Source organism: Kogia breviceps, chromosome 10 (genome assembly GCF_026419965.1).
Source record: "Kogia breviceps isolate mKogBre1 chromosome 10, mKogBre1 haplotype 1, whole genome shotgun sequence".
Classification (NCBI taxonomy): domain Eukaryota; kingdom Metazoa; phylum Chordata; class Mammalia; order Artiodactyla; family Physeteridae; genus Kogia; species Kogia breviceps.
Genome location: NC_081319.1, coordinates 27,322,793 through 27,345,002, shown reverse-complemented (window position 1 = coordinate 27,345,002; position 22,210 = coordinate 27,322,793). Strand labels below are relative to the sequence as shown.

The following is a 22,210-nucleotide window of genomic DNA, read 5'->3' as shown; positions in this document are numbered from 1 at the left end:
GAATGGAATCTTGGTTTTAGAATGTATCAATAAAGTATGGACATCGGCTAGCTGTAGGAATCGTTAAAGACAAGAATCAGAAGATGAAGAGGGCAGGAAAAAGGCTAAATTTGTCAGATGATGAAGTGAAGTTATTAGGACACATGAAAGGTGACCCTCCAAAGGGTACTTTTTGGGATAATCAAGATCAAGTAGCAGAGATGACAGCTAGAGATCAGTAATGGGAAAAACTGTGAGTAGAAGCAGGGAGGAAAAAGAGAAGAAATATAAGCTTCAAAGAAAAGAAAGGATGGAGAGGATGCAGAATAAGTGCAAACAAGAGACGAGGAAGAAAATGCACCTGCACAAACAGGCTCATTCGTGCTCTCAAGACAAAAGTGGAGGCAGAGGAGAAGTATTAGCAGTGAACTATGACAAAGAAAACGGCAAAGAAGAGAAGTGGAAGAAGAATTTGGCTTTAGAAGGCAGCTGAGTAGAGATTATAAGGACAATGTATATATTAGAAAGGAGAAAAGAAGAGACAAGAAGATACATGAATTTTGGTAGATTTCATACTCTGGGTATATCTCTTTGAGATACTCTAGAAATGGCAAATACCGGGCACATGTACCTCTTCCTGCATGAGTCGATCATGCATTATTTTCCTCTGAATACAGACTTGGCTTCAGAACACTTCTCAACACAGCACTTTGGATAGCCACTACAGACTGATTTGACTTGACGCGAGTTATGAAAGTTGCGTTCTTACTGTATTAAAACACAAACAAACAAACCCTCTGTGGGGTTTTGGTAATACCCCCTCACTGACTGAAGAGGAATAAAAAAATTATACTTCTTCAGTGTGAGATGTATTCAAATGGACATAATGCATGTGGATGGATATCAGTAAGTGTATATGTGAAATATAAGCATATCAAGTAGGTTGACCAAAGCATTCCATATTTATTTCTAATCTGAAACTCTGTTTTAAACATTCATACGCACATGAAAATCAGCTCATCATTTACTCTGGTAACTGAAACCTTTAAACCCAATAAACTGAATTATATTTTGAGTTAAAATAGCCTAAATGAAACAACAGCCTGTTAGAATAATCAGAGCTTTCTCCTTCCTTCTCTAACATATGATACCATATTGGGCTCGACATGTTAAAAGGTTAGCATAAACACCAGAGAGGTTTTTCTTATCCCTATATGACACATTTTTCAAAGGCACATATAAATAATGCAACAGCATAATAGCATTGATTATGATCAGGCTGTGGTGACAGTTGGGGGAAAAACTGGGATTTTTATCAATGGTGGTAAAAAAGAAGTTGCATTCATTTTCAGTTTGAAACTCAGTTTACAAAAAGGGAGGGAGGATGGTGTGCCACAAGTTGCTTTGGTTTCCATTTCCTCCTCCATACACTTGTTAATTTCACCCAGATCTGAGCATCTGAGGCCTTTGCCTATTCATGCAAAGAACCACTTGAAGGCATACAATGCCCTCAGATTTTCCTCTAGTCAGGGAAACATTCAGTGCTTTCTTTGAACTATTTTGTTTGAACATCCCGGTAGGTTATTTCTGTTCTGCCAAACAGCTCCCAGTGCTTTGAGGGTGGAGAGGCAGTGAGCTGCCATTATGGGTTATCCTTTTTATGACTTTCTTCTGAATTAACAACAATAGAAAAAGATGCTCATTAGCCTCGGCTGGCTTAGTTGAGATAGAAAAGAAAAGGAGAGAGGCAGTGGGGAGGGAGGAAAGAGAGTGGTGATCTCTCAAGAATTTTTGCAGCCTGAGAGTCTATTGATTCTCATCATCATCGCTCCTGGGAACCAATGCAATAGAATACTAACTGGTCTCCTGCATCGACTCTGGCCTTCTCCACTGTAGTCAGAGTAATCTTCTCAGAACACATATCTAATCATACATGCCCATCCTTCCTCTCCGGGGTCTAGAAAGGTCCTTCATGGTATGGCCCCTTCCTGCCTCCCTGGAAGCTTATGGCATACCTCGTTCTCTGGACTCTAGCCCCACTGGCCTTCTTTCAATGCCTCCTTGCCCCAGGGTCTCTGCTGACCACAGGGCCTTTGCACAAGCTGACTCTGCCTGGAATGTTCTTTCTGCTCCCAACCCCTTTGCTCAACTTTTAAATATTAGACCAACTGTCTTGTAACTCCTCAAGAAGGCCTGCTCCAACTCTGTCTCCACAAACTGGTTCAGGTCCCCCTGCTGTCTTCTCACAAAGCACTCTTTCTTTCTCAGCATTTATATCTATTTGTAACTATAAATCTGTGCCATTATGTTTCTGCTCCCCACTCTATAAGCTCTGTAGGGCAACAACAGGGACTATTTTCCTTTCCACTGTTCAACAGCACCCTGTACACAGGCACAGTGAGCATCTGACAAATATATGTTGACCTAACAAATTAATAGATTGTGCCTAATGTAACATACTGCTTTGCTGATATAGTCATAACTGTGGCACACACAAAGGTTTTTTTTAAAAAAATGTACATACCATAAACCAAATATTATTTGGTAAATATAATGAAAACAGATTTCTATCAAACTCTCCTACACATCCTACTGAAGCCTGCAGGCTGTAACTAAACTCTCTAAGGTGATACATAGAGCCTCCAGAAAGGAGGCTGTGTCCTGAATTTCCTTCTGTTCTCCTCTCTGAAGGAGTTGGAAACCTTATTAAGGCTGCCAAATAAAAATGTAGTCAAGTCATTTTGTTTGGAAAATAAACAAGGTGTATGTCTCATATAACCTGCTGGGGAAACCAAACCTTTAATCTGCAGTTGGCCAAAATGGTGCCCATGAGAAGAATCTTCTGGAAGACGAACCACTGAGAAACATAACTTACGTTGGTTTTGAAGCCTCAGCCTGGTCCGTCTGTAGTTTCTCTCCTCCTTCCACCTCCATCGTGCAGTATACAATGCGATTTGGAGCTAAGGATTTGAGGCCTTGGACTTCCATGATCACCACCTGGCAACAGAGTCACACACAGCAGAGGTTATTGCCAAAGTCTATGGGCAGCATCACCGGGGGAAAATATATACATAAGAAGTTACAAAAAACCCAACAGGTATCTGATGGTTTCTATCAGGTTTCTACCAGCCATGCTGGGACAAGTCCAGCATGAAGATACAATTCTTCATAGTGTATATCTCATTGCCTTGCAGATGGAAAGACAAGGTTCAGTAACTCAGATGCTCATAGGAACTCGACAGGTTATATGAAACGGGCTACTCTTTCCTGTGTTAAACACATAGGATGGGAACTTCCCTGGTGGCACAGGGCTTAAGAATCCACCTGCCAATGCAGGGGACACGGGTTTGAGCCCTGGTCCAGGAAGATCCCACATGCTGCGGAGCAACCAAGCCCGTGCACCACAACTACCGAGCCTGCGCTCTAGAGCCCACGTGCCACAGCTATGAAGCCCGTGCGCCTAGAGCCCGTGCTCCACAACAAGAGAAGCCACCGCAAGGAGAAGCCTGTGTGCCCACAATGAAGAGTAGCCTCTGCTCGCCGCAACTAGAGAAAGTCCATGAGCAGCAACGAAGACCCAACACAGCCAAAAATAAATAAATAAATAAAAATTAAACACACACACACACATAAGATGATTTTTCATTTCCACAAGAAATAGACTCTCCTATTTTAAAAAAAATATATAGTCTAGCTTTTAACTCAGAACGTGATGGACACACAGGCCAAGGAATTCACTTTCCTCTTTACAATAAAATAAGTGATAACACAAGTGCTAAGATAAAGGGCAAGTACCATCTAGCATGAGAGTCAGAGATACAATAGGGAGTAGTGGGGACTGTGGCAAAGGGGAGCACTCCATCTAAAGGGAGCAGTTACTACTCAGTTGCAGCCCACTGTTGCCTTGTTTTACCCCAGTCCAGAGCTGCCAAATACTCCAATTTCTCCTACTGAGAAATGGAAATCAGAATCAGAATCAAAGTCAGAAATCTGATTTTGAAATTTTGACAATAATTTTAAAGGGGAGAAATAAAACACACAAACTCTGTGCAGGCCAACATTGTTGGGTCAAAAAAGAACAACAAAAAATGGCTGCAGTTGCATACTCTATGTCTAGACTGAGGGAAAAGGCTGGTGTTTTGATGGAACAAGTTATAACATTTACAATTCCTGGCATTTCCCACCACTACCCTCAAACTCCATTCAAGCACCTGCTATTTTCATATTTAGTGGCAGGTGCTGCCACTCATCAGAGAGAAGGGAGAAGAGAGGAGGGGAGGGGACAGAGGGGAGGAGAGGACAGAGACATTGATTTAAAAATCAGAAACAAATGACTCACAGAGATCTCTAAAGACCAAGGTATACTAAAAAAAAAAAAAAAATTACTGGATTGTACTCCAAAAGAGGTAATGGCATTACACAAGAAGGACGTGGGTGTGCAAAAAATGTACGCTTTTTAATGGGCTTGATGCAAGGAAGTACAATAGGGCTGGCATTGAATCAGGATTCACAGGTCAGTTTTGCTGCTTAATAGCCCAGGGGCTCTCAAACTTAGTGTGAGCCAGAATCACCTGGAGCGCTGGTTAAACCAGAAACGGCTGGGTTTCACCTCCCGAGTTGCTGACAAGCAGGTCTGGGGTGGAGCCCAAGACTTTTCATTTTTTTGCTTTTTTAAAAAAAATTGTGTTGGAGTATAGTTGATTTACAATGTTGTGTTAGTTTCAGGTGTACAGCAAAGTGACTCAGTTGTCCCTATACATATATTCATTCTTTTCCAGATTCTTTTCTCATATAGGTTATCCCAGAATAGTGAGTAGAGTTCCCTGTGCTATACATAGGTCCTTGTTGGTTATCTATGTTATATATAGTAGTGTGTGTATGTAAAACTTTTCATTTCTAACCATTTCCCTGATGATGTGGATATTGATGCTGTGGATCCAGGAGCCAGTACTACTCATGTGATGTTGGGCTGATCTTGACCTTGAAGTCACTGCACTTTTCTTTCAAATCTCCTGAGCCTCAGTTTCCTCTTCTGTATAGTGGGGATAATGATACGTGTTTTCTCTCTCTCTCTCTCTCTCCATGGCCGTTGTGTGAGGACCATATGAGATGATGTATGTAATTGAAACTTTTACACTGGGTGGAAAGAACCATCAAATGAACAGAAATGAGAGGCACTGGAGAAAGAATACAATTTTTAGAATTTTAAAGCTGAGTTCAAATCCCGAATCTGCATTTTCACTAGCTGTGTAATCATTTGCAAGGTTCTTAACCACTCCAAGGCTTTGTTTCCACATCTGCAAATGCCTTGAAAGATTGTTGTGAGGATTCACTGAGTGAATGACGGTGAAGGATTCTACAAATACCTATTATTTTTCATCAGAGCACTCCACCCACCCAGGGACGTGTCACTTGTAATCCTGGACCTCAGTTCTCGTACTCTAGGTAACTAATCTCTGCTGTCCCTTCTAGCCATGCAATTCTATAATTACATAAAATATGTCTTGTACCAACCTGCACATTCAAACCTAGTCTGCCCTGGTGCTATGACAGGCCTCTCTCTCTCTCTCTTTTTACCTCCCTAACTGTGTCTGCCAAAACACATTCACACATAGATACTCAATGCCTTTTGTTGGTTGGTTTAGTATGATGTGCAATTTAGTGTTCTAATTAAACAGTATTTGGGAACCCTAGAGCATTTCATTCGGTACTTGTACTTACAAGTTACAGCCTGTTTGAATCATGTACGTCTGAGAGTATGGCTGGGGACTCACCCACTTCTATATTTTAGATAATCAGCTGTGTAATACTGAGTACTGATGAAGAATTAGAAAATTGCAGATTTAAAAGCTTCATGAAAATCAATAAACCACTTCCTCCCTACTTTCAGCAGGAAGACAAGAGGCAGTAGGGAATAAATTGCCACCTTTAATTGGCAATAATCAAATTCAAAGACACCTAAGAAAAAGCATTCAGTATCTCAGGTGGCAGTATTAAAAAAAAAAAAAAGAAAGGAAGTTTGTGTGAAATTACACCGATGATTTTTTTCACACACCAAGTACTCTATATTTAATTGAATACTGCCTCTTCCACCTGCAAAATACATGTTGAAAACCCTGTAATGCGACTATCTCAATCTGAACTGAGCACAGTAAAACAAACTACCTGCAGTTAATTCACAGCAAGCCTTAATGATGTTCTCAAATATTAATTTTGTCTTTACAAATTTTAATTAAATCTATAGAAATCTGATCTATTCTCTTGGTTTCCCTAAATGTTGGATTATCATAAAATCCTTTTGGGGTTTTGAGCGTTCATATGCTAGGAATGGTTCTCAAACTTTGGAGTATGTAAGAAGTACCTGGGCAGCTCATTAAGATGCACATTCCAGGGCTATACTCCACCTAGAACTTTTATTCCTGACAATTTTATTGAGGCATATTTTACATATCATATAATTCACACATTTCAAGTGTACAATACAGTGATTTAGGGACTTCCCTGGTGGCGCAGTGGTGAACACTCCATGCTCCCAATGCAGGGGGACTGGGTTTGAGCCCCGATCAAGGAACTAGATCCCACACGCATGCCGCAACTAAGAGTTCACATGCTACAACTAAGGAGGCCACATGCCGCAACTAAGGAGCTAGCGAGCTGCAACTAAGTAGCCCACGTGCTGCAACTAGGGAGCCTGCAAGCCACACCTAAGGAGTCTGCCTGCTGCAACTAAGACCTGGTACAACCAAATAAATAAATAAATATTAAAATAATAAATAAATTTACTAGGTTGTAGAAACCGTCATCATAAATCAGATTCAGAACAGTTTTATCTCCCCCAATAAGGTCCCTTATGTCCCTTTCTACCTCCTGCCCCAGGCAACACTAACCTACCTTCTGTTGCTGGATATTTACCTTTCCTGGACATTTCATATCAATGGAATCAAACAATATGTGGCCTCTTGTGTCTGGCTTCCTTCACTAAGCATAACGTTTTGGAGGTTCATCTAAATCAAAGCATGTATCAGTAGCTTGTTCCTTTTAATTGGTGAAGAGTATTCTAAAATATGGATGAACCACATTTTGCCCTTTCACCAGGTGACAGACATTTAGATTGTTTCCATTTTGGGCTATAATGAATAATGCTGCTATAAACATTTGCAAGCAAGTCTTTGTGGTGATGTGTTTTCATCTCTCTTGGGTAGATATCTAAGAGTGGAATTGCTAGATCACATGGTAATTTTATGTTTAGCTTTCTGAGAAACCACCAAACTGTTTTCTAAAGTGACCGCACCATTTTATATTCTCATCCTCTAGAGCTCTGTGTCAACAGTTCTGGGTGGTGCAGGAAATGTGCATATTGAACCAGTTTTCAATAATTCTGATGTAGTTAGATAAGATCTACTCCTTAAATTATATGTATGATAAACAAACATGTGAGTAAAAGTTACAGAGAAATATTGACATATTGAGTCTTCTGCCACAGTTCTGGCCAAAATGGGTTCTTTCTTGGGGTGATGAGACAAACTAAAAGAGTCTCCACTGCCACAAGGGACTCTCTAATGCAGCAACCAGAGGGAGAGAGAATGGGAGAGAAAACTGACAACCCAGGATGAAATGATGCTAGATTGCTTTTTTTGCAACACAGGTTGCCAAAATGTTAAACTTTCTAAATTGCACAAGGTATTTACAAACCCTTAAGCACTGCTTTAAGTCAGGGAAAGTAATCCAACATTAAATTTAGTAAGTGGTTCTTAGGACTACATTTCCTAAGGAAAAGTATGGTCTCCTGGAGATGGGAAATTACTTGCCGATTAGCTGAGCTATGCTTAGCAAGCTGTTATTTTAATAGCTGCTCCTGGGGTGCAAGGAGGAAAACAAGCTGATTATGATGCATCTCATCACCCATGTCCTGCCTGCAACGCCAGGAAACTTTCAAGGGTCTAAGGCTTTTACCTCCAGGGAGAAAGATAACACGACGTCTGACTTGGAGAGCTGGTTCTCACTCTCCTCACCCATGTCGATGATGGAAGCGTTGTGGCTGCGTTTGAGTTTCTGAAGCTTGAACTCGCCGCCTTTGGAAACTGGCATGCTCTCCAAATTAGCCATGAGCAGGTTGACGGATGACTTCAGCTCTTCAATGTACATGTTTTCCATTTCTTTGGATACAAACTTGGGAAATTTGCGTTCCTTGTAAAGAAAGAGAAAGGAATGAGCAGAGGAGTAAACACAGTCCAGAGCTCTGCTGACATCTACCACTAGTGACATTTGCCCAGATATTGTGGCATCGTGATAGAAAAATGTTCAGCTGGGCTGAGTAGGCAGCTGCCTGCCTTCTAGTTATTTATAATCTCTAACAGGTAAGAAACACATACATAAACATATAGTAAGAAAGAGACAAATGTTTTATTATAGTTCTATTCCCCCCCCCAAAGTTTTCTCCAGCAAATTGGATCTATGGAAAGAAAAATGGGGTGACGTTCGTCAAATCCAGTCTCAATTCAAACAGTTTTTCTTTTTAGCAAAATGCAGCCAGTTGTTTTTAAGCTGAGGAGACAGAAAAGCACCCTATTTCTGGATATCTATAGAGATTTTCTCACATGAATAATTCAAAAGGAGCTCATTTGAGATGTTTCAAACACAGCCTGTGGCTATTTCTAAGAAGAATAGTTAACTGTTTTGAAGAAAAACTGAAAAAAAATTAATGAAGTGATGAAAAACACTAAAATTCCTTAGAAGAGAAGACAAAGCAATTCAGTATCAGAACTGAACTCTATATTTTTTTCATTTCTTAAGAGTTCAGTTATAATGGCAACACGCTTTAGCCAACTTTATACCTCTGAGCTGTCCAGGTGCCTCAGATGAATAGAGTTTGGATCAATCACCTTCTCAAAGAATCATTTCCCACTTGAAACATGAATGTGCTCTCTGCAGCCCAGCTCCATAAACGAGCAGGTGAGTGGCAAATCAAATCAGTTTGACTTTTTTTTTTTTTTTTTGCAAGTGACAGAAAAATCCACTTGAACTGGCTTAAACAATGAAGGAATGTATAGGTTTGAAAATGTCCTAGGGTAGAACCAGCTTCAGGCAAGACTGGAATCACGAGTCAGATAATATCATTATAACTGAGTTTTTCCTCCAAAACTTGGTTTGGGTTCTTCTGGGCTGACTTCATGCTCAGTCTGGCTCCTTCTAGTGTGACAAAACGATTGCTAAAGATCTGTACCTCACAACACCACATCACACTATCTAAAGGAAGAGTGAACATCTCCTCCTGTAATGCTCACAGAAGACGGAGGATCTTTTATCTCAGAATCCTCACCTGAAGTCTGACTTATGTGCATACCCTGAACCAGTTTCCATAGCCAGTGATGTCATGTTGAACTGCTTAGGCCTGATTTCCTCTGTCCCTGTGGCTCAGGGTAGAACTCCACCTGGGTCACATGGAACATGGATTGGTTTGCCAATTCTGGGTGGCAGAAAAATAAGATGTCTAATATGTGGGCGCCTGACTTAAAGTCATCCAGCTAATTCCACTAAGTGGCCAGCAATCAACTGGACTTAATCTCTCAAGCATTTGAACTGAGAGATATTGAGATTGCGATCAGTGGTGAAACTGTAAGATCATAAAGACAGACTCTTGGGTGGTTGCCATATTGTCCATATTGGACCAGGTGAAAGCAGAGTAAGAACCTGACAAAGAGCAAGAAAGACATGGGGAGATAGAGGGGGGAGAGAGACTGTGAGAGAGGGGAAGGAGGAGGGAAGGAAGAGAAGAGGAGAGAAGAGGCTATTTAGAGTCACAGAAAGGAGCTTTGACGTTCATTGGTTTTCTAATTCTAAGAAAGCCAAGTTATTCCTCTTGCATTTTAGATCCCTGAGATTCTCTTATTTTCCTTTCAATACTCAAGACTCGTATCTTCGAAACTTTTGCACAGTGGGCTGCCTTTTTATCATTCTTGGGCTCAATCAGAGGACAAATGTGAGCCTCAAAAATGTGGGTATCCTTTATGACAAAGGCCCTGGGCTGCTGGGCCATCATCACTTAGAAAATATTTACTGCCACCCAAACTGTGCCTGACACAGTGTTAGGCATGGGGAGATCATGATGAAAGGATGTGAACTGTTCTGGAGCTTACAGCCAGTAGAGAGAAAGATCTGTAAGGAAACATCAAGGTAGATGCTTGATGGAAGTAGATGAGAAGTGATCTCTTCCTGAGAGAATCAAGGGTAGCCTTCTGGAGGAGGTGACCCTTAGGCTGAGAGTCTGATGGATGAGGAAGAGTTTGGCACTGGGTTGAGTTGGCTGAGACAGGGCCACTTTTATTTGCTCTCTTCTGAGAAAAATGTAATAGGCAACCACGAATCCAAGAAGGTCTATATAACTGAATGTGGTCACAAAATACTTCCCCATCTTCTTTTGAACATGGTCCTTCTAACGAGGGAAGAGAAGAATGAGGTAAGTTAATTGATGTTAAAGGCTGCCAAGCAGCACAGGTTACATACTAACAGCCTGAAGGCTGGGACACTGATCTATCTCTTTCCTCCTTGTACTGGGGCCCAAACCTTATAACTATATGGAATATTGGAGGAGCTGGGTAAAGTGTATCTTTGATTTTACTGGCAGCTTCTGGCCCTGCAGTTGCCATGGAGATGGAGAGAAAAACCCCTGTGTCTGTGAAGTGGGTTCTCTCCTGCCAATCAGCCTTACTATCAAGTGCGGTCCCTTCATCACACCCACCTTTGGGACTCACTCAAGGCCTTTTAACTCCACAGTATTGACATTTTAGAAGAAGACCCAGTGATTACAGACACCACAACCCTGGCCCAGAGCTGGCATCCACCAAACTTTCTGCAGGAGGATACTGGAAAAATCCAAAGAATGACCACTCCTCCCAGAACTTGGATAGTTCCTAATGACATCATAAAAAGATGCTTATAAAACTGAAGTCTGGGGACTTCCCTGGTGGTGCAGGGCTAAAAAATCCATCTGCCAATGCAGGGGACATGGGTTCAATCCCTGGTCCAGGAAGATCCCTCATGCTGTGGAGCAACTAATCCCATGCGCCACAACTACTGAGCCTGCGCTCTAGAGCCTGAGAGCCACAGCTACTGAAGCCCGTGCACCTAGAGCCTGTACTATGCAACGTAGAAGCCACCGCAATGAGACGCACCGCAACGAAGAGCAGCCCCTGTTCTCCTCAACTAGAGAAAGCCCGCGCGCAGCAATGAAGACAAAAAATATATATATATAATAAATTAAAAATAAATTTTAAAAAACCCCACTGATGTCTGCAAGGGAAAACAAGGCCATTTTTCTACTCTGAGTACTTAAGCCTTCAGAAGGAATAGCATTCTGTCAATCTAGGCTGTTTCTAAAGGGGTCTTCAACGGCAGCCCCACTATAAACACATTTCAAAAGCAGCCTCACAGGGCTTGCCTAGTGGCGCAGTGGTTGGGAGTCTGCCTGCCAATGCAGGGGACGCGGGTTTGTGCCTGGGTCCGGGAGGATCCCACGTGCCGTGGAGCGGCTGGGCCCGTGAACCATGGCCGCTGAGCCTGCGGGTCCGGAGCCTGTGCTCCGCAACGGGAGAGACCACGACAGTGAGAGGCCCGCCTACCGCAAAAAAACAAACAAAAAGAAACGAAACAAAAGCAGCCTCACAGACACTAGAAGGCATTTTGGGCACAGGTATTATATTAATAGTTTCCTGGATTGGTCCTTAAGTGGCTTAGTTTTACTTCCTCAGCTTTTATGAATTAGATGGACTTCCTTTTCCTTGAATGAACGCCCTTCGCATTTAGATGTTTCTTTGAACTCTGATCCCCCTGGGTTCTTAGCTGCCTGACAAAGGCCAGAGTCAGGGAGATGCTCCCTACACACATTCTTGCAGACCAAAAATTGAACTAAATTTCTACCATGTGCTTGGGCACAGGGTAGATGCCAGGTACAACATTCATCTGTAAGCTGGGGGTGCTATCATTCTCTGGTAGGAGAGGATTCCACTTTTATCTGATTGTTGGCAATGTATGGAGAACTTTTCCATCAGGGAAATATTTGGATGTCATTTCTCACCTAGGCACATCATCAGTATCTGCAATGGGACCGTGGTATGAGATGGTCATTTTGCTTCTGCAGAGCATATGGTTTAAATGGCAACTCCTCGTTGAAATGATAGCTTGAAAAAACAATGGTGTTTCACACCCAGACCTCTGCCTCTATTATAAAAGCTGTAGTATTTGTCTTATATAATCAGCTCAAGAATTCTGGAATTTTACCCAAAACGTGGCCAAAAGAACTGGCAAATATCACAGCAGCACTAATGCCACAAGCTGCCTGTTTAAGCTCCAATGTCAACTTCTAATCACACAATTTAAATAACTTAGGCTTAATTCCTGGGTGAAATTTGGGGACTTTTTAATGTCAACACTAGAGGATTTGGGAAAATGTTTGAGCAGGGATTAAGAAGTCTTTTCTACCAGATTTTAAAAAATGCATTCAGATCTCTTCACGGAGCTTTTTAGGCAGCGTGTCTGATGTTCACAGTGAGGGCTCACACAGCCGTATCTGATGATTCGTTGGATGTTGGTGTGACTGAACTGACAGACTACAGGGTAGGGTTGTGGGTAGAGGAAAGCCACCTTGCACTTGCCTCCCTTCTCTCCCAGGAAGAAAGGACAAACATTTGCCTTTCGTAAGCACGTGAGGTTAAGAATGCTGCTGGCAGAACCACCGAGGTCCCCACCACCTCTTTCCCAGATGCCAAGGAAATCAAACTGGAAGGGATTCAGAATTCCAGGAGCCCATCCTGCCTGCTGCTTTTGCTTCATTTGGGCTTCTGGATAAACTGAAGGGAATGCACAGCAAATTTTCATGTAATAGAGAAAGCAGTTTCCTGGAGGGGCAACCGTCAGGGAGGGAGGAGCTGGGGGCAGTCTTGTCCTCGTGTAACTTCCTGCCTGTCATCTGACTACTGAAAAGAAAGAACGTGAAACTTGGAAATAAAGCACTCGGCTTTTCTACTTACTAGCTGTGTGAACTTTGATACGTCACAAACTCTTTGATGTGCCTAAACTGTGGAGAATCATCGTTAACTTGCAGGATCATTTGTCACAGGTCTAAATGAGAGTTTACGTGAATTGCATAGCCAGTGCAAATTAATAAAGGACTGATTAGCAGAGAGAGAGGTCAGGATGCAGAAAGGTGAAGGCCTGGGTGAAGGGCATGCTGGATCTCTGGATTGGGGTGATGGGGAAATGAGGCTCTACGTTTGGGAAGGCATTTTGTAATGGTAGTGCGCATACTGGTTAAGAGAGAAGGTTCTGGTCAGTGAATAAGCTTGGCTAAGGCCTCTAATGTCTGTGCTTCAGCCTCCTCTATGACATGGGGATAGTAGGAGCACCTTTCTCATAAAGTTGTTGGACAGTTAGGTAGGTTCTCAAATGTAAAATGCTTAGAAGAGAGTTGGGCACATAGTAAACACCGCATAAGCAACAGTTATTTTGTACGCATCTTCGAGGGGCTCCCAATTCATAATGATCACCCCACCCAGAGCCCTACCTTGTCGGTACCAGCCTCTCCCTCAGTGATGTATCTCTAGCATCCACGTGTTCATTGAGAGCCTCACCCCCTTTCCACGGTGGACTGATCGATTGCTCTAGGGGTGGGCCCTTGAACTAAGCGGGGCCAGTCAGAAGCCTGACTCTTGAAATTGTGAACGTGAGGGGGTAGTGAGAAAAGCGGAAAGAGGAGATTGGGAGAAAGATTTGAGAGAGAGGTTGACTGGCTGAATGGTTTCCTATTTGGCCATCCTGGAAACACGGAGAACTGTGGAACAGCCATGTTTCCCATCTGAGAAGCAAAGAAAGATGGTTTGCAGAGAAAGAAGGAATAATGAATGGGACACACAGACTCAAGGGAAGGGGGAAAGTCCTAACCACATGGTGGCCCCTGGCTCCACTCCCTTCCTAGGTCTTGGCTGTACCTTGCCCATGGGCTCTGTGAGACATTGCTTGATCCCTAGAATCAATCCCCTCTTTTAAAAGCTTCCTTGAGTTGGTGCTTCTAATTTGCAATCAAGACACTCTACCCACCTTATAGTTCAGAGAACACAGTGAATTATGTATGATGGATGACATCTATCTCCAGGAATTTCTGGTCATGGTATTTACAGGAGCTGACGTTCAGCCATATGGGTTGAATTGCACACCCTCAATAAAATTCACTGTGATGCTACAAATAGAAAAATCAGGGCATGCTAAAAGAAGATAAGCATGGGTGCTTTGTTTTAATATCTTTTCAGGAACTAGCCTGTATCTGAGAACTTGATATTTAATTTTTAGTAGATGAGATACTTCTCACTCTTCCTCAGTATTAGCCAGGCTGATTTAAGCAGAAGTAGAATTTCCTTTTCTTGGAATCCAACTAAACTGAAGGAAAAACAGTTACCCAGTTGATGGTCAGGAAGAAGTAGATCCAGTGGCTTGAACACCCTGAGGATCTCAGTATATTCTGTCTGTTTATCTTTGTATGTATGTTAGCTTCACTCTTTTATTTTCTTTCCCCTACATTGGAGAAATGAACATGGCTGCAGACATCTTTCTACCACTACAAGACACAGCTCTGTTGGCCTACAGTCCACAGGTCCAGGGAAGGGGTTCACTGGTTTATTTGCATCCATTTCTGGACCAATCACTAATGGCCGGGGCAGGCTGGGAGAAGTGATTGGTTCCACTTGGGTGAGGAGTCCACTTCCAGAACCAAGTAACTGTGGCAAGGGGGCTATTGGCATGAATGAATATTGCAAAAGAAGACAGGCAATTTCCAGGAGAACAGGAGATAGTAGTGGGCAGATTCTCATAGAAATCCTCCTGAATGTTTAAATATGCCCTCCATATACTTTGACCAAGATTTACTTTAGTTGCCTATTTCACTGGCCAAGAAAGTCTAGTTCTAACTTGTCAGTAACAGCCTTAGGTATCAAAATACCCAGTGGTGTGGGCCAAGGGAGAGAGTTTTTTGGGTTTTTTTAACATCTTTATTGGAGTATAATTGCTTTACAATGGTGTGTTAGTTTCTGCTTTATAACAAAGTGAATCAACTATACATATACATACGTCCCCATATCTCTTCCCCCTTGCGTCTCCCTCCCTTCCACCCTCCCTATCCCACCCCTCTAGGTGGTCACAAAGCACCGCGCTAATCTCTCTGTGCTATGTGGCTGTTTCCCGCTAGCTATCTATTTTACATTTGGTAGTGTATATCTATCCACGCAGCTCTCTCACTTTGTCCCAGCTTACCATTCCCCTTCCCCGTAACCTCAAGTCCATTCTCTAGTAGGTCTGCGTCTATATTCTCGACTTGTCTCTAGGTTCTTCATGACTTTTTTTTTTTAGATTCCATATATATGTGTTAGCATACGGTATTTGTTTCTCTCTTTCTGACTTACTTCACTCTGTATGACAGACTCTAGGTCCATCCACCTCACTACAAATAACTCAATTTTGTTTCTTTTTATGGCTGAGTAATATTCCATTGTATATATGTGACATATCTTCTTTATCCATTCATCTGTCGATGGACACTTAGGTTGCTTCCACATCCTGGCTACTGTGAACAGAGCTGCACTGAACATTGTGGTACACGACTCTTTTTGAATTATGTTTTCTCAGGGTATATGCCCAGTAGTGGGATTGCTGGGTCGTATGGTAGTTCTATTTGTAGTTTTTTAAGGAACCTCCATACTGTTCTCCATAGTGGCTGTATCAATTTACATTCCCACCAACAAGAGGGTTCCCTTTTATCCACACCCTCTCCAGAATTTATTGTTGGTAGATTTTTTGATGACAGCCATTCTGACTGGTATGAGATGATATCTCATTGTAGTTTTGATTTGCATTTCTCTAATGATTAATGATGTTGAGCATTCTTTCATGTGTTTGTTGACAATCTGTATATCTTCTTTGGAGAAATGTCTATTTAGATCTTCTGCCCATTTTTGGATTGGACTGTTTGTTTTTTTTTTTTGATATTGAGCTGCATGAGCTGCTTGTAAATTTTGGAGATTAATCCTTTGTCAGTGGTTTCATTTGCAAATGTTTTCTCCCATCCTGAGGGTTGTCTTTTCACCTTGTTTATGGTTTCCTTTGCTGTGCAAAAGCTTTTAAGTTTCATTAGGTCCCATTTGTTTACTTTTTGTTTTATTTCCATTTCTCTAGGAGGTGGGTCAAAAAGGATCTTGCTGTGATTTATGTCATAGAGTGTTCTGCCTATGTTTTCCTCTAAGAATTTGATAGTGTCTGGCCTTACATTTAGGTCTTTAATCCACTTTCAGTTTATTTTTGTGTATAGTGTTAGGGAGTGTTCTAATTTCATACTTTTATATGTACCTGTCCAGTTTTCCCAGCACCACTTACTGAAGAGGCTGTCTTTTCTCCATTGTATACTCTTGCCTCCTTTATCAAAGATAAGGTGACCATATGTGTGTGGGTTTATCTCTGGGCTTTCTATCCTGTTGTATTGATCTACATTTCTGTTTTTGTGTCAGTACCATACTGTCTTGATTACTGTAGCTTTGTAGTATAGTCTGAAGTTAGGGAGCCTGATTCCTCCAGCTCCATTTTTCGTTCTCAAGATTGCTTTAGCTATTCAGGGTCTTTTGTGTTTCCATACAAATTGTGAAATTTTTTGTTCTAGTTCTGTGAAAAATGCCAGTGGTAGTTTGATAGAGATTGCATTGAATCTGTAGATTGCTTTGGGTAATAGAGTCAGTTTCACAATGTTGATTCTTCCAATCCAAGAACATGGTATATCTCTCCATCTATTTGTATGATCTTTAATTTCTTTCATCAGCGTCTTTCCGCATACAGGCCTTTTGTCTCCTTAGGTACGTTTATTCCTAGATATTTTATTCTTTTGGTTGCAATGGTAAATGGGAGAGTTTTCTTAATCTCACTTCCAGATTTTCCATCATTAGTTTATGGGAATGCTAGATTTCTGTGCATTAATTTTGTATCCTGTTACTTTACCAAATTCATTGATTAGCTCTAGTAGTTTTCTGGTAGCATCTTTGGGATTCTCTATGTATAGTATCATGTCATCTGCAAACAGTGTCAGCTTTACTTCTTCTTTTCCAATTTGGATTCCTTTTATTTCTTTTTCTTCTCTGATTGCTGTGCCTAAAACTTCCAAAATTATGTTGAATAGTGGTGAGAGTGGGCAACCTTGTCTTCTTCCTGATCTTAGTCAAAATGGTTTAGTTTTTCACCATTGAGGACGATGTTGGCTGTGGGTTTGTCATATATGGCCTTTATTACGTTGAGGAAAGTTCCCTCTATGCCTACTTTCTGGAGGGTTTTTATCATAAATGGGTGTTGAATTGTGTTGAAAGCTTTCTCTGCATCTATTGAGATGATCATATGGTTTTTCTCCTTCAATTTGCTAATATGGTGTACCACATCGATTGATTTGTGTATATTGAAGAATCCTTGCATTCCTTGGATAAACCCCACTTGATCATGGTGTATGATCCTTTTAATGTGCTGCTGGATTCTGTTTGCTAGTATTTTGTTGAGGATTTTTGCATCTATGTTCATCAGTGATATTGGCCTGTAGATTTCTTCCTTTGTGACATCTTTGTCTGGTTTTGGTATCAGGGTGATGGTGGCCTCGTAGAATGAGTTTGGGAGTGTTCCTCCCTCTGCTATATTTTGGAAGAGTTTGAGAAGGATAGGTGTTAGCTCTTTCTAAATGTTTGATAGAATTCGCCTGTGAAGCCCTATGGTCCTGGGCTTTTGTTTGTTGGAAGATTTTTAATCCATTTCAATTTCAGTGCTTGTGATTGGTCTGTTCATATTTTCTATTTCTTCCTGGTTCAGTCTCAGAAGGTTGTGCATTTCTAAGAATTTGTCCATTTACTCCAGGTTGTCCATTTTATTGGCATAGAGTTGCTTGTAGTAACCTCTCATGATCCTTTGTATTTCTGCAGTGTCAGTTGTTACTTCTCCTTTTCCATTTCTAATTCTGTTGATTTGAGTTTTCTCCCTTTTTTTCTTGATGAGTCTGGTTAATGGATTATCAATTTTGTTTAACTTCTCAAAGAACCAGCTTTTAGTTTTATTGATCTTTGCTATCACTTCCTTCATTTCTTTTTCATTTACTTCTGATCTGATCTTTATGATTTCTTTCCTTCTGCTAAGTTTGGGGGTTTTTTGTTCTTCGTTCTCTAATTGCTTTAGGTGTAAGGTTAGGTTGTTTATGTGAGATGTTTCTTGTTTCTTAAGGTAGGGCTGTATTGCTATAAACTTACCTCTTAGAACTGCTTTTGCTGTATCACATAGGTTTTGGGTCATTGTGTTTTCATTGTCATTTGTTTCTAGGTATTTTTAGATTTCCTCTTTGATTTCTTCAGTGGTCTCTTGGTTATTAAGTAGTGTGTTGTTTAGCCTCCATGTGTTTGTATTTTTTACAGAATTTTCCTGTAATTGATATCTAGCCTCATAGCATTGTGGTCAGAAAAGATACTTGATATTATTTCAAATTTCTTAAATTTACCAAGGCTTGATTTGTGACCCAAGATAAGATCTATCCTGGAGAATGTTCCATGAGCATGTGAGAAGAAAGTGTATTTTGTTGTTTGTGGATGGAATGTCCTATAAAAATCAATTAAGTCCATTTTGTTTAATGTATCATTTAAAGCTTGTGTTTCCTTATTTATTTCCATTTTGGATGATCTGTTCATTGGTGAAAGTGGGGTGTTAAAGTCCCCTACTATGATTGTGTCCCTGTTGATTCCCCCTTTTATGGCTGTTAGTACTTGCCTCATGTACTGAGGTGCTTCTATGCTGGGTGCATAAATATTTACAATTATTGTATCTTGTCCTTGGATTGATCCCTTGATCATTATGTACTGTCCTTGTCTCTTGTAATAGTCTTTGTTTTAAAGTCTATTTTGTCTGATATGAGAATTGCTACTCTAGCTTTCTTTTGATTTCCATTTGCATGGAATAATTTTTTCCATCCCCTCACTTTCAGTCTGTATGTGTCCCTAGGTCTGAAGTGGATCTGTTGTAGACAGCATATATATGGGTCTTGTTTTTGTATCCATTCATCCAATCTATGTCTTTTGGTTGGAGCATTTAATCCACTTACATTTAAGGTAATTATCGATATATATGTTCCTATTACAATTTACTTGTTTCACATTTGTTCTTGGAGGTTTTTTCCTTCTCTTGTGTTTCTTGCCTAGAGAAGTCCTTTAACATTTGTTGTAAAGCTGGTTTGGTGATGCTGAACTCTCTCAGCTTTTTCTTGTCTGTAAAGATTTTAATTTCCCCATCAAATCTGAATGAGATCTTTGTTGGGTAGAGTAATCTTGGTTGTAGGTTTTTCTCCTTCATCACTTTGAATATGTCCTGCCACTCCCTTCTGGCTTGCAGAGTTTCTGCTGAAAGATCAGCTGTTAACCTTATGGGGATTCCCTTGTGTGTTATTTGTTGTTTTTCCCTTGCTGCTTTTAATATGTTTTCTTTGTATTTAATTTTTGGTAGTTTGATTAATATGTGTCTTGGCTTGTTTCTCCTTGGATTTATCCTGTATGGGACTCTCTGTGCTTTCTGGACTTGATTGACTATTTCCTTTCCTATATTAGGGAAGTTTTCAACTATAATCTCTTCAAATATTTTCTCAGTCCCTTTCTTTTTCTCTTCTTCTCCTGGGACCCCTATAATTCGAATGTTGGTGCATTTAGTGTTGTCTCAGAGGTCTCTGAGACTGTCCTCAGTTCTTTTCATTCTTTTTTCTTTATTCTGTTCTGCAGTAGTTATTTCCACTATTTTATCTTCCAGGTCACTTATCCGTCCTTCTGCCTCAGTTATTCTGCTATTGATCCCTCTAGAGAGTTTTAAATTTCATTTATTGTGTTGTTCATCACTGATTTTTGCTCTTTGGTTCTTCTAGGTCCTTGTTAAACGTTTCTTGTATTTTCTCCATTCTATTTCCAAGATTTTGGATCATCTTTACTATCATTATTCTGAATTCTTTTTCAGGTAGACTGCCTATTTCTTCTTCATTTGTTAGGTCTGGTGGGTTTTTGCCTTGCTCCTTCATGTGCTGTGTGTTTCTCTGTCTTCTCGTTTTGCTTAACTTATAGTGTTTGGGGTCTCCTTTTTGCAGGCTGCAAGTTCGTAGTTCCCATTGTTTTTGGTGTCTGTTCCCAGTGGCTAAGGTTGGTTCAGTGGGTTGAGTAGGTTTCCTGGTTGAGGGACTAGTGCCTATGTTCTGGTGGATGAGGCTGGATCTTGTCTTTCTGGTGGGCAGGTCCACGTCTGGTGGTGTGTTTTGGGGTGTCTGTGGCCTTATTATGATTTTAGGCAGCCTCTCTGCTGATGAATGGGTTTGTGTTCCTGTCTTGCTAGTTGTTTGGCATAGCTTGTCCAGCACTGTAGCTTGCTGGCTGTTGCGTGGAGCTGGGTCTTGGCGTCGAGATGGAGATCTCCAGGAGATTTTCGCCGTTTGAAATTACGTGGAGCTGGGAAGTCTCTTGTGGACCAGGGTCCTGAACTTGGCTCTCTCACCTCAGAGGCATAGCCCTGATGCTGGGCTGGAGCACCAAGAGCCTGTCATCCCCACGGCTCAGAATAAAAGGGAGAAAAGAAAGAAAGCAAGAAAGAAAGGAAGGGAGGGAGGGAAAAAGAAAATAAAATGAAGTAAAATAAAATAAAGTTATTAAAGTAAAAAAAATTATTAAGAAAAAATTTTTAATAAGTATAAAAGAAAAAAACGGATAGACAGAACCCTAGGACAAATGGTAAAAGCAAAGTTATACAGACAAAATCACGCATAGAAGCATACACATACACACACAGAAAAAAGAGAAAAAGGGAAAAAAATATATATATATCGTTGCTCCCAAAGTCCAATTCCTCAATTTGGGATGATTCGTTGTCTATTCAGGTTTTCCACAGATGCAGGGTACATCAAGTTGATTGTAGAGCTTTAATACTGAGGCTGCTGGGAGAGATTTCCCTTTCACTTCTTTGTTTGCACAGCTCCCCGGGTTCAGCTTTGGACTTGGTCCCGCCTCTGCGTGTAGGCTGCCTGAGGACGTCTGTTCTTCGATCAGACAGGACGGGGTTAAAGGAGCTGCTGATTCGGGGGCTCTGGCTCACTCAGGCCGGTGGGAGGGAGGGGTACGGATGCGGGGCGAGCCTGCAGCGGCAGAGGCCGGCCTGATGTTTCACCAGCCTGAAGGCGCCGTGCATTCTCCAGGGGAAGTTGTCCCTGGATCACGGCACCCCGGCAGAAGTGGGCTGCACAGGCTCCCGGGAGGGGCGGTGTGGAGAGTGACCTGTGCTCGCACAGAGGCTTCTTGGTGGTGGCAGCAGCAGCCTTAGCGTCTCATGCCCGTCTCTGGGGTCCGCACTCATAGCCGCGGCCCACGCCCGTTTCTGGAGCTCCTATACGTGGCGCGTTTAATCCCCTCTCCTGGCGCACCAGGAAGCAAAGAGGGAAGAAGAAGTCTCTTGCCTCTTTGGCTGCTCCAGACTTCTCCCGGACTCCCTCCCCGCTAGCCGTGGTGCACTAACCCCTTCAGTCTGTGTTCACGCCGCCAACCCCAGTCCTCTCCCGGCTTCTCACCGAAACCGGAGCCTCATCTCCCAGCCCCCGGCCGACCCGGCAGGTGAGCAGACAAGGCTCTCGGGCTGGTCGGCACCGATACTCTGGGAATCTCTTTGCTTTGCTCTCCGCACCGTTACTGCGCTCTCTTCCGTGGCTCTGATACTTCCCCCTCCGCCACCCGCAGTCTCCACCGGCGAAGGGGGTTCCTAGTGTGTGGGAACCTTTCCTCCTTCACAGCTCCCTCCCACTGGTGTAGGTCCCGTCGCTATTCTTTTGTCTCTGTTTATTGTTTTTTCTTTTGCCCTACCCAGGTACGTGGGGAATTTCTTGACTTTTGGGAAATCTGAGGTCTGCCTGCGTTCAGTAGGTGTTCTGTAGGAGTTGTTCCACGTGTAGATGTATTTCTGATGTATCTGTGGGGAGGAAGGTGATCTTCGTGTCTTACTCTTCCGCTATCTTGAAGCTCCTCGGGAGAGATCTTTGATCTGTTGTTCAGAAATGCGCAACTTGGCACACTGTGTAACGGCTGTTCACCCGTGGTCTTTTAAAAACTAAAAGTAGCTCACACAAGTTTCTAAAATTATCATGTTAAGCCTTAAAGTAAACAAGACAACT

General features: G+C 41.8%; 1 protein-coding gene across 29 annotated transcripts in view; it reads right to left on the bottom strand.

The window, feature by feature from the left end:
- Positions 1-22,210, bottom strand: part of CADPS (calcium dependent secretion activator) — a 795,170-nt gene that overhangs the window by 241,441 nt on the left and 531,519 nt on the right. For all 29 annotated transcript variants that reach the window (XM_067043766.1, XM_067043769.1, XM_067043768.1 and 26 more), the window contains 2 exons: positions 7,933-8,166; positions 2,855-2,976 (listed from right to left, as the gene is read on the bottom strand). In XM_067043766.1, coding sequence (XP_066899867.1) covers positions 2,855-2,976; positions 7,933-8,166 — 356 coding nt within the window. The remainder of the gene's footprint in view (positions 1-2,854; positions 2,977-7,932; positions 8,167-22,210) is intronic.